Here is a 13016-nt window from a genome sequence, read left to right on the forward strand (position 1 = left end):
CTGTAATAAAAGAAAGATTGGGTGTTCAATTTCTGACGCCTACTTTCTAAGTAAATCTAGTAAGACCGTGATCGGCCCATTCTGCACCGTTACCATGATCCCTAGACACCTCCTACAGAAACATAGGAAACTAAGAAAGTAGAAGAATGGAGCGTGCTTACAATTTGATATTACAAAAACAAAGGGTTCGAGGGAAATAAGGGAAATCTGGGGCAGTCTTGAGGGGTATATCTGTCTCTAATATCCAGCCTTTCGACAAAAAAAGAAGATGGTGTTCATAGGAAAATCGCATAAAAGCAAGCATTAGGTACATGAGATAGAGGGCAGCAGTCTTTCTTCCTGCGCACGTGCACAAGGAAAATTGAGAACCAAAAGTATACGTAAAGAAAGGATTGGACGCTCTTACGAGCTGAAACAAGGAAAAGGAAATTTAACAAAGGAAATAATAAGGTTGATTCAGCTTGGACCAGGCTGGAAACAGGCTCATTGCCTGAGTTCCCTTCCAAAGTTGAGTGCCAAAGGTGTCAATTCACCTTCTTCAATGGCGCTCTCATCTTCATAGAAACCGCTCTCGCTCCATGGTTCCATGTCTGCATCTTGGTCATAGGCCTGCTTCCTCATTAGAGGTGGTGTGCGGGGCTGCTTTCCAAGAACAGGGAAGCCAACTTCAGTCGACGCGTGCGAGCTCATCGAGTTGGAGCGGGCGTCTTGTGGGCGCTGAGAAGTGGAGGGAACCTCAAGGGTACGGCGCATGTTCGAGGTTGGCGGTGTCATGAGGCCGGAGAGAAAGGATTGTGCGGAGTGAGGTTGGGCCCGCGATGGTGTCTGGGTGCGTTGTGCTGTGGAAGGCTTTCCCGCAAGGGCGGATGTAGCCTCTCCACGACCTTTGCGCCAGTTACCAATGGCAGCAGCAAGCTGGACTGCCTTGGGTGAGGCAAAGTTGGACAACGTGCTGAGCGTGGGGAAGGACTGTTGTCCGCCAGAAATAAGGCGCTCCTTCTCCGACTGCTCCATCTGCAAGTTTGTGCGGATGCGAATTGCGGCGTCACGAACAGTCTCGCGATCGAAAGTTGGCTGAGCCAAAGCGGTGATCAGGTCGTTCAGGTCATCCACACGTACACCAAGGAGCTCACGTAGCCAGTTGATCTCGGTGTCGCGTTCCTTGAGCTTGGCTGGTGCCTCCGTATCAACCTCCTCGAGTTGCTGCTCAAGTGACTCGATACGTCCCTCGCGCTCTTGCAGCTGCTCTTGTAGAACAGCAATTGATTCGCGCAGTGCTTGGGTGGAAATCTTGTCAGAGCTGCTTAGACCAAAGGAAGAAGAGGTTGGTGACTTGGAAGCAGCGGCAACCGCAGCATTGGCAGCTTCCTTTGCAACCTGTAGCTTCTCTTCCAACAGGGAGATCTTGTCCTTGAAGTGGTCGAGCTTAGAGTCGGCCAAAGCAAGCTTGTCATTGTGGAAGGCCTCAGCGCGATCTTTGTCTTCACGTGCAAACTCGAGAGCACGAGCATGCTCGTGCTTGACGTGCGCAAGTTGGCGCTCAAACGCACGCTGCTGTTCTTGCATGCTGAGCCTCTGTTTCTCGATCGCTTCTTGAACCGCTTGCTTCTTGGCATCAGAAGCTGCCTCCAAGTCAAGCTCGTGCTTCTCCTTGGCAGTGTCTGCGTCCAAGCGAACTTGGTCCAGCTCAGCACGGACACGGTTGATTTCGCTCTCGAGCTCGTGGCGAACAATGTTGACCTGGTTGTTGGCAGCATCGATATCGGCCTCCATGAGCACACGGGTGCGACGGATCTCAACGTGAGCAGCGTCTCTCGCTTCGCGCATGTCGCGCTCGTAGCGCTCAGCGTTCCTCTGGTGCTCCACAGTTTCCTTCCTCAGCTGTTGGATAGTCTCCTCTAGCCTGGAGTTGTGCTTCTGAGTCTGTTCAAGGTGGAACCTGAGCTTCATACCCTCACGCTCCTGAGTCTCAAGGCGCTCGAGCTCTCTCTCAAGACGCTCGCGTGTGCGACCTTCAGCCTCAATACGTGCGCTGAGAACCTCATACTTGCTTGCAGATGCCTCCTCGTTCTTCTGCCATTGCGCACGTTCGGCTGCAACCTGCTGAGAAGCAGCGACCATATCTTGCTGGAGTTTCTCAAACTTGGCCCGCATAGACTCGCGGACGCGAGTGGCTTCTTCAGCCTGGAAGCGTGACTCGCCGATAGCCTTGCGGAGCTGCTCTGCTTCCTCGTGAGCTACCTGGAGGTCACCACGCCACTTGTTGGCAGAGAGACGGTGCTCTTCTAGCGTAAATGTCAAAGCCTCGTTCTCAGCGGTAACAGAATCCAGCTTCTTCTTGAGGTCCTCTTCAGAGCTTTCCAAAGCAATGTTTGTAAGCTTGAGTCGCTCGTTCTCGCCGTCAAGTGTAGAAATCCTGTCGCGGAATACATCTTCGTTACTCTTGAGAGTATCGAAGCTACGGCGAAGATCGTCACGCTCTTCGGTCAGAGAACGAATCTTCCTCTCATCGTCACGGGCGGCTTGCTGAAGAAGGGTAAGTTCTTCTTCGGTAACCTTGAGAAGACGAGAAGAGTCGACTTCACGAGCCTCAAGAGCCTTGCGCGCTTCGGCTTCGGTATCAAAGCGAAGGGTAGCCTCCTTGAGCATGTCCTCAAGGTCAGCGATCCGTGCATCCCTCTCTTGGATAGCCTTGGACTCCTCGAGTTTGGCAGTCTCCATGTTCTGACGCTTAAAAGCATCATCGATGAGCTCACGAACGTCCTCAGCTTGCAGGTGATGACTAGTGGTCTGGGCAATAGAAGCCTTGAGGCTACCAATAATCTGGTACATCTCAGACATCTCAAGCGATGGCTGTGGAATATTGACAGGTGCCTCGAGAGTGGCGGCAGGCTTCTGTGATGCCAATGCTTCGGTTACGATGGAGCGGATCATGTCCGGCTGGACAGAATCCGCAGTGTGTGTAGGCGGAGGCGGTGTGTGAGAAGATGCAATTGCTTCTGCGACAATGGCCTTAAGGTCATCTGGCCAGATTTGCTCAGGAACTGGTGGCGGCAATGGCTGAGGAGCGTGAGTCTCGAACGCCTCCATGACAATGGACCTGATGTCGTCAGGCCTCACAGGCTGAGGAGCATGAGACGCGAGCATGTCGGCAAGAATGGATCGGACGTCTTCGGCCTTGAGAGTCTCAGTGGGATACTCTGGCGCTGTCTTGCTCGAAGTAATAGCATCTTGAACAATGGCGCGAATCTGGTCAACAGAAATAGGTTCAACGTGTTGCACAGGTGGCTGATGTTGTGTGATGACATCGGTGACAATGTCCCTGATTTTCTCTGGGATGATTGGTTCCGCTACTGGTACTGGCACCGGCAACGACGTGATCTGTGATTGGTGCACCTCAAGTGCGTCCATGACGATCGACCTGATCTTCTCCAGCTTCTTGTCTTTGCCTCGAGATCTGTTGCGGTAGTCTGCCTCAGTACCAATCTCATCGTCTTCATCATCTGCATCGCTGTCCAGACGTTCGCTGGTAGACATGCTACGGCGGCCACGACGCGTGCGTTGTGTCATGGCTACAAGTGCTTGCTGGATACCTTGCAAGTTTTGCTGCAGCGGGCTAAGACGATCTTGCAGGAGACGACCCATAAGCTCATCAACATGTTTATCGAAGAAGCCACTGCGCGTCTGGAGCTTGTTCTCGTCCTCGCTCAAAAGGCCATCATCATCCCAGTCGCTGAGATGTCCGTCATCCACGTTGTTCACCTCACGCACAGGAGATTGGTACGAAAGCGCAGCCCTCTCACTGTCAAACGGATCCAGCGTTGATGCTGTGGGGCCGGGAATGAATCCCCTGCGGGGGCTGGGGCTAGGTGCGTCACTACGCAGCTTGAAGTTTGGCTGCAGGTCATGGCGCTCAAACACATGTGGCGTCCTCTGGGGAGAAGAGTGGTCCCAAGATGTCTCGTCACGCTCGACACCAAAGTCCGAGCCCTCTCCGTCCATATGCTTCATAACTGCATCAATGTCCATGAATGAAGCCTCGCCGATATTGTCGAAATCAACGCTCTCATTCTCGGGGTAACGTGTCTGTCTACCAGACTCCATGGCCGTCTTGAATGAACCGTCATCACTGGGCCGGTAAGTGGTTGCTGGGCTCCTGCTAGCAATCCTTGCAGGCGACAACCGAGCCTTTGCAGGTTCCTCGACTTGAGAAGGCTTTGTAACGTGGAAACCGAAATCGTAGCCAGCGTTGCCAAACTGGGGTTTGAACTCGAACGGCTTGGCATTGGCGGAGAGAGTGCTCTTATGGCTATGTTGCTTGCTCGTCGGCTCGGGTTCCTCAGTGGTGGGAGTGGGTATGTCACTGGCGTGAGCCGTCTCATCGTCTGCACCTTGCTCACTTCCGGGAGCAGGGGAAATAGGCTCAAACGGCCTTGTATCCTGCTGCTGGGGCATCGGTGACGGAGTCTTTGACTTGATCTTGGCCTGCTTGCTGTCGGGCGAGCGGTTCTCCTTGTCTTCAGCAGGGCTCGCTCGTGGGATCTTGGCATCCACGGTGATAGCATTGGGCTCCCTGACTTCCACTAAAGGCTGCGAGGCGAGGATTGGCTGAAGTGCAAACTTGGGCACATCGTCACCGTCAGCGCGATCACGACGCACTCGTTTCTCGCGACCATCAGCTTGCATGGGCCGGCCAGCCTCATCCACACGGTCTTCCTGCTCTTTGGGCGTTGACTGACGTGTGTTGTCCGGTCTGACAATGGGAACCGCCTTGGAGCGGGTAGCTGGCTTGATGATGTCATTAGCAGAGATGTTGACATCTCCAAAGATTTTGGAGGAGAAGCTCGTTGGTGCAGGAGCAGGCTTGTTGGCATCAAATGTCGACCTTCCAGGACTGAACACAGGCGCATCGGGCTTGAATGATGGAGGACTTGAGAAGTCGAAGCCACCAGACATAAATGAGGCGGAGCCGTTGGAAGTAGGTTTGAACGCAGGGGCGTCTGGCTTGAATGTGGGCGCAGAGGCATTGAAGTTCGCCATTCCGTCCATGCTCGTCTTGTTCGTCTGATGGACACTTTGCTCCGCAGGTGGCTTGACGGCAGGTGCGAAGCTGAAGCCGGACGAGAAAGATCCAGGGCTGAAGGATGCTGCCGGGTTGAACTTGAACTCCTTGGCTTCGACATTGAGCTTCGAAATGGAAGAGCGCGAGGTGTGCTTGCTGTGTGTGGAGGATGCAGGCTTGTTGAAGGCAAATTTGTTGTCTTTCCAGGAATTGCTGACTTGCGAGGGCGCCTTGGAATGCTGCACAGAGCCCTGGTCGGCGCTGCGGACCTCTCCATCTTCCAAACTGGGATTGGTGTTTTCTGAAAGGTTCGTACGCGCGCCGTCGCTGTCGGAAGCAGGTGCCTGTTGTGCTGGGAACGAAAAGGAGACAGGGTTCTGCGATTGTGCGAGTGAGTGAGTCCTGCTGTGTGGTTGAGGCTGGTGCAAGATTGGTCGAGAGTCCTCCCACTTGGGTTTGGCCACAGCATTGGAATGCTTCAATGGGACATTAGTCTCTGGCTCCGTACTGAAGTCTCCACCTTCGGCAAACTGCTTGTCAATAGCCTCTTCCAAGTGATACTCTTCGTTGGCTGCCTCGCGTTCAAGGTTCTCGCTAATGTTGTGACGATGGCCGCGGGGAGTGGGCACAGCAATCTCAGTCTTGGTTTGAGTGGCGTGCTTCATGGGCGGTACCTCGTCTTCCTCATCCTCATCCTCAGGTACTTCAGCAAGCGTGGATGCAGGTCGCATACCAAGGCCCTGTTGCTGCTGCTGCTGTTGCTGTTGTTGAAGAAGCTGAGCCTGGAGTTGCTGCTGTTGCATTTGCATCTGTAGCTGGAAATCATGTCTCTGCGTCGGCGTGATAGGCATCTGCTGCCCCATACCAAATGGCGAGCGGGGCGAGATAAGCTCAGCCAGATCTGGACGGTTCATTGCAAGGGCAGGAGATGCGGTGCGACCATCCTGAGCATTGAAGTAACCACTTGGTGACCATGTGCCCGAAGGTGAATAACCATGCTGAGCGAAGTTGGCAGGCGATCCAAAAGTAGAATGACGATGCATATGCATGTTTGCACGAGGGTTTCCAAAAGCGGCAGGAGAAGCAATCGACTGCCGTGACATGTGTCCAGGAGACGGGACGTATGGGAAGCCGATTGATGCAATGCTGCCAGGCCTGGCCATGCGGGCGCTACCAGCAGATGAGGTAGGCAGAGGTGGAGAGAAGACCGTTCCTGGATGTTGTTGTGAGGATGTCTGGCGCGAAAGAGGAAGGGCTATGTCTTCCTCGCCGCCCATGCTGACACCTAGTGCTGCAAGCTTTGCCTCGAGCAAAGAGTTCTGGTAGTCTTTCCATTCCGATTCCTTGGACACGCGTACTCTGAATTTCGAACCCGAATTGGCACGCTCTGCTTGTACATCAGCTTCTGTTGGCCAGATGGCTCTGTTATGTGTCTCCTGGCCGCCGGTACTGAATCCCCGAATGTCGTAACCTTGCTGCTCGAGTTGCCTAAGCTTCGCATTGACGGTTTCTTCACTCATTGGCTTAGGAGGATAACCCGGGTTGCCTCTAGGAATATCGCGCGGTATAGAGATGATGCAACCCTTGCCCTTCACAATCACCTTTTTACGCATTCTCGGGTGCGCAGGTGCAGCACTTGGGGGAGCAAGGAATGAGCTTGCCTGGGTGCTGGAGGCTGACCTGCTTGTCGACGATTCCTGGTTTGGCAGCTTTGTGACATCGCCATTGCCCATCTTGGTGGGAGTCTCGTTCGCTGGCTTGGTTGCTTTTGAAGGTGTTGGAATCGGCGTCTTCTCACCCGATACACTGTGTCCATTTGTCTGGGAGCCTGAGGTTTGCCTTTGGGAACCTGCAGGCTCAGCTTCCGCGTATTTGGAGGCCATCATCTTGCCCAGTGCTTCCTTCTGGTCCTTGCTAAAGTGGCGCCAGAAGTCCTGCTGGTTCAGTGTCTTGTTTTTGTTCCTGGGTTGGTGGCCTCGCTTCGGTGGGGGAACGAATGGTATGTCCTGATCGTCCGCTGATCCTTCGGTGTCACTATCGTTGCTCCGCCAGTCGTTTGTCTCACGGTTCCAACGCTCCTCGAGAAACCGTTGAACCCACTCTTCCGATGTAGGGTTCGAATCGGATGGCCGAGGAGTGCTACCAGATTCCCGTTCTTCTCTTGTCAGAGGGTCGAGGTTAGGTAGGCGAGATCGAATTAGATGCTCGAGCGTAAAGCGGTTAGGCGATACGTTGCGGTCCAAGGAGGGGATGAGATGCTCGAGGTTGAACCTGTTGGGCGAGTCGGCCTCGAGATCTAGTCGCGACGGGAGCAGATGATCAAGGCCAAATTGGAGACCGGAAGGTTCCTCGTCAAAGTCGTCGCTGCCAAAATTAGCCGAGACTTGACGGCCAAGGTCGAAGGTTGGCGGTGGGTGTCGGTACGGACTGCCCCAGCTTGCCGTGTAGTACGAAGTGTCGGTTCGCTCGCGCCTCGCAGCAGTGGATGGTGTGCGGGGGTGATTGCCTAGTACGGAGAAGGAGGGAAGGAGAGGCAGCTCTGGGCTCGAATGCCCTAGCGTGCGAGACGGGGATGGGGCAGTCCAAGTCGGCGAGACTGGTTCACGGTCGTCGTCGGACGGAGTCGTGGGCTCGCCTAGGTAGTGGGGAGCTGTTGGGGGAGAGGAGGGGAGCGGCAGCGAAGGGGAGGGCGTCCGTCTAGCTTGCATTCAAGGATCTCTCTCTCTCTCCAAGCGTTCCCGCAACTCGAGCGAGCTGCCACTGCTGCTGTTTTTGTGGTTTTATTTTTTCTTCGTCTTTTCTCCCCGAAGCCAAACGCGTTGAAACAATAGACCCAAGTGCTGTATGGGGCGGTGGTCGATTGCCCGGGGCGAGGGAACGCGTACCGGAGAGAGTCTCGAGCGCAGGAGGGGCGAAGGTGGAGTGGAGGCAGTATGATTAGGTATATTGAACAAGGAAAGGGAGACGGAGCAAGGAAGCTAAAAGAATGACATGAGGTGGGCAAGAGCGGGTCTGGAGACTACAGGAGAAGAGAACATCCCGTGGCAGCAGGCAGACGACGGATGAAGAAGAGAAGAAGAAGAAGAATGGCAGTCGAAGGCGTGCCAAAGTTCGTCGTCGACGAAAGTGCGGACACGGACAGACGAGAACAGGAGAGCGACGAGACTAAGGCCAGGCTCGAGTTAGCGGGCGAAGTGCCAGTTGGCACAGGTCGCATCAGGGGCCAATGGGCGGTCCCCCCAGCCCAACCCACATGTGATGAACGCGCCCCGACGCCTGCAAAGCCTCGTCCGTGCCATTCTATACTTATATTGCGCCCGGTAATTAGCACAAATGCGCGCTGCTCGAGGCGTCGCCAACTCGGCCTGGCTGCATGCAGAGGTGTACTTGCGACTTACTACTTGTACATGGCAATACACGTCCAAACACAAACATACGCAGCTTGGATAGAGCCCGTCCCGTCCCGGCCCACAACCCAGCAACAAAAAAGTCACGACGCGTCTTGAGGTCATCCCGTGGCCACTAGGACAATTAGACGTGTCCCAGCCGCAGGGGACTATGGGACTTTGCACTATTGCGGCCAATCACGTGTCCGAATGACATGGCTGATGTGCGTCAGCGAGCGAACGACTGGGCAGTGGGCAATGGGCTCCAACCTCAACCTCGACCCCTCCGGTCGCTTCGTTTTTTTCGCCATCGGCACCACCAGATACACCGTCTTGCCCTTGGTTCCAGCGACTATCCCAGGCTCTTCTTCAGCCGCCACCAGCATCCTTTAATGGGTGTTCAAATAGGGGACCCGGCTAGTGGTAAGACGGCGACGGGAGCTAGTGCTGCCATGCAAGGATACCTGGGCCGCTGACGGTGCTACCAAAGCCTCGCGTTCCAAAGTAGTACCGCTTGCTTTTTTTTGCAACCAAAGTATCGTTTGGGCGCTGAATGCCTTGGCACCTAAACCCTCAACCTCCTCTGGAACATGCTCAGACACAAAAGCACTTTTTTGCAAGCTTCCGTGTATCAAGTGCAGGCTCCTGTTCCCTCCCAGCTCACCATCTGTACAATGTGAACGTCCAAGTCGCATGAAAGAAAAAAAAATAAGCCTTACCACGCCGGGGCAACTATGGAAATACATACATGCACGCCTGCTGGGTTCTGCAACCCAGACTAATTAGGCTTTCCTAATCATGAACACCCTCGTCATAAAAGGGCTTCTTCTTTCCGTGGTCCCGACGCCAGCCGCAGAGCCATCATCGTTCTTCTCAGTCCCAGCCGCCAGCACTTCATCTTGGCCAATCTTCCATGCTCGCACCAGCCACAAGAAGACAGCCGCGCCAATATACATCCATCCTGTGAACATAATGGCACCGGTATAAGAACCACCATTGAACGTTACAACTTCCAGGCCAATGGCTTCAGAGACTAGCAATGATCATTAGTCCAATTTCCCTTGGGAAGAAAGGGGCAGACTTACAAGTAGTAGGCAAGACCAATACCAACCAAGTGATACTCAACGCACTCGGCAGATCCTTCAATCCCATAACTTCCGTCGTGATCGGGCCAGCCACAGCCCAATATGTCCCCGCTACCATTCCACCGACCAGACTGTAAAAGACGAGTACGCCAAAGCTCTTCGCAAACATCCATATGACCAGACAAAACAGCCCACTCAAGAACGTCATACTACTCGCCATGTTCAACCTCCCAATGGAATCTGAAAAGTACCCAATAGGCGGTCTCCCAATCGCCTGCCCCAAGTTGAAAATAGCCCCAATAACACTTCCTTGCTGCGCACTCAACCCCACCGTCCGCGCATAATTCGGCAGCGAAAACAACAACACCACATACCCCAGCATCGACAAAAACCCAAACGCCAACAACCCCACAAACTGCACTTTGCGGAAAAGCCGATAGTCAAACCCAATCTGCCGACTACCCACCTGCTGATTCCGATCTCGAATCAGCAAGGCGCAAACGGTATTCACCACGAACGAGACCAGTCCCAGGGTGCGAAATGCCCAAGGCAAGCCTATACTCCGAATCATGGCCTGGGCAGCAAGCGAATACACCAAACCTCCCAAGCCCGATCCTGCCGCCGAACACCCATTCGCAAGCGACCTGCGTGTGCTAAACCACTGCGGCGTGATACCCACCGACCCCACGAACAAGAAGCCAATGCCCCACCCAAAGCAAATCCCTTGTGTGAGAAACAGATGCCAGATGCGCGACGCAAAGCTCGCACCAATGAACGACACCGTTTCCAGCGCCACACCGATGAAGAGAGTCGTCCGCGTACCAAAGCACCTCGTAGTCAGTGTAGCAACTGGCGACACGATGAGAGCCTGTGAAATCGAGAGGCCGCCGACGAATGCGTATTGCAGCCGAGTTGCGCCGGGGAAGATGTTGTGCGAGAGGTAGTGGGCGAGGAAGACGCCGTACGATGAATTGAGGCCCCACGTGTGCCCGTTGAGCGTTGCAATGGCTGCGACGCAGATCCAGCCGTAGCCGCCGTTGGGAGGTTCGTCTTCTCTTGTCTTTTGTTCGCACAGTCTTGTGCTCGTGGCTTCTTCTGGCTCTTCCAGCATCCCGTTGTGTGTCGTGGTGATATCACCGTTTGGACTACTACTACCTATTTCCTCTCCCAATTCCCCGCCACCATCATCATTACTCCGTCTCTTTTCCGCCATTTCTTTTCCCTCCCCTCTTTTTCCTTTCCAATTCCTTCTTACTCTCTTTCTTTTCTCTCTTTTCTTCGTTACCCTACCGTCGTCGTCCCTTCACCCCCCAGTTTTATTCCCATACACCCTACCTCGGCTCCGGAAATAACAAGTCAAAATCGAACCCTTGCAAGAAGAGAAAAAACGAAGATTCGCCGCTCCTTTCCTCCCCGCCGGAAAGAAAATCTCGTCGATTTATTCGAGGTCAGCGCTCGTCCAATTTGTCTAGAAGAAAACTAGGAAAGAAGTAAGAAGAGAAAGAAGGAAGTAGCTCTTCTTTTTTTTACTCGTGACTGTTACAGGGAAAGAAAGGGCAATCCGAGTCATAGAGCCAAGGAAGCAACAAGCTTCCTTCAAACATCATTTTGCCTATAAACCTATCTGTATACAGTAAAAAAGTGGAGAAGCACCGGCCGTTTCGGTTACGTTATTACCCGGGAATAATAATACCCCCTCCCCCGAACCTTTTTGCTGGCACTGCATATCCGGGTCTGACATCCGTTCGTTTGCATGTCCCTCTTCCGTCCTATGACGGTCTTTGTTCTGGCTAGCGAATTTTCTGCCATCGAGCTCATATATGCATATTTGTGGAAGTTGTGACAGTAGTACATAGAACATGGCTTCAGGCATTGAACTCGACAGAATTTTTTTTGTATTGATTGTAGGTATTTAAAATTTCGTCAGGTACAAAGGAAAAGCAACCAAGGTGGGTTCAAACGCCCATGTTAGCAGTCTAAGCCAAAAAGAGTATGTAGTAGGTATCATCAGCCATTCACCGCTTTTCTCTTCAACAGTCATCTATCTCACCTCGCAAAGAGGCGTGTACCTTTCCGGAAACTCCATGCTTGCCTCCAAGTCCATCTCCTCGGCTTCGCTCGTGTGCAAGCTCTCGTACCCGGAAGGCGATGAGACTGAAAGCCATGGATTGGGCTCAGTCATGAAGTCATCCAGCTGGTCGTAGCTATGTTCCGATGGTGTCGCAAAGCCTTCTGAATCTGTCACAGAGGGTGAAAGCATATTGGCCCAGTCGATGTTGGCTTGTATGTGCTGGCGGTCGGCAACAGGCTTCTGGTAGAAGGAGCATTCGGAAGGAGTCTGGCTTGGCGCAAATGGGAAGAGTAACGCCATGTCAGATCCTACAGACGTGTTGAAGCTTTCGTCTTCGTGGACTACGCCCCGGGAGACCCCAAAGTCATTGCATATCGTCTCTACCGTTTGCGCGTCACAGCCGGGGAAATGAACCTTTAGTGCTGAGTCTTCGTACGTTATAGGTAAATCTCCCAGTGCAGCCAATCGTTGCAAGTCTTTCAGGACTGCAGCCAGTTCCTTGACCGCACGTGAGAAGTCGACAGAAAGTGTGTCCAAAAGACCCTCGGTGTTAAGGGTCTCCTTCTCCTGAGTGAAGGTGGCAAAGCCCTTGACAGCCTTGAGAGGAGTAAGAGCAGTGACAGTAGGGCTGATGTTGAAGCTAATGTAAGAGCCAGGGCTAGACTTGGGGACCTTGTTCAAAGTACGGTTGACTTGATCTTGGAGTGCCGAGACCGTCTTGAAGCGCTTTTCGCCGTTGTGGGGATTTACGCCGTCGAACTGGGCCTTTTGTCCACCGACAAGGAAGGCACGCACAGCTTGAGAGACATTGTTGATGACCTGAGCAGGCGCAGCAGGACCATGCGAGAAGTATCGGGCGCCTCCGGTCCTGCCGGAGCCCCATCCATAACCACCCGCGGTTCGTCCCAAGGCACCACCCGTGAGGTTAGGGCGAAGGGTAGACGCAAAGGGCGCACGGCCAGCCTGTGCCATGACGATACTCCCGATACGGGACTTCGGGAACGAAGCCTTGTCATACTTCACTCCCGAATTGCGCGCAGCCGAAGTAGTGAACCGTCTAACGGCAGCGCCAATAAGGCTATGGGTAGTGTACCATCGGCCCTTGCTCTGCTTGAGGTAGGCAATACGGTGAAGAGGATGCTTTGGAGCGTTTCGAGCGAGTATAGGTTGAAGAACTGCATCCGCAGGTCGTGCGGATTCAGGCAACTGTTTCTGAACGAGTTTCGCTGCATGTTTCCAGGCGGCCCTTGTATCTGTCAGTATGTGGTTGCCTTGTAAGATGAGAGGAAACTTACTTGAACGCTTTCGCGTTCTTGACCACCAGTCTATGCAGATGCACCGCGGCCGGTGCCATCGTGTGTTTGTGTTACCAAGAGGGGAGAGGGTGGTGAGTCCCTGAAGTGTGGGGAAGA

General features: G+C 53.6%; 1 protein-coding gene across 1 annotated transcript; it reads right to left on the minus strand.

Annotated features, from left to right (window-relative positions):
- Window positions 1-6: 6 nt before the first annotated feature.
- On the minus strand, window positions 7-12958 carry PSV08DRAFT_409879 (uncharacterized protein; the record flags this gene model as incomplete). Its single annotated transcript, XM_014227072.2, has 6 exons — window positions 7-7759; window positions 7948-8040; window positions 9253-9481; window positions 9657-10678; window positions 11603-12850; window positions 12900-12958. The coding sequence occupies 6 exons, from the start codon at window positions 12956-12958 to the stop codon at window positions 484-486; spliced, it is 9927 nt and encodes a 3308-aa protein (XP_014082547.2). The 3' UTR covers window positions 7-483.
- Window positions 12959-13016: the final 58 nt, after the last annotated feature.

Source organism: Bipolaris maydis, assembly GCF_028858645.1.
Source record: "Bipolaris maydis strain C4 unplaced genomic scaffold PSV08scaffold_7, whole genome shotgun sequence".
Taxonomy (NCBI): domain Eukaryota; kingdom Fungi; phylum Ascomycota; class Dothideomycetes; order Pleosporales; family Pleosporaceae; genus Bipolaris; species Bipolaris maydis.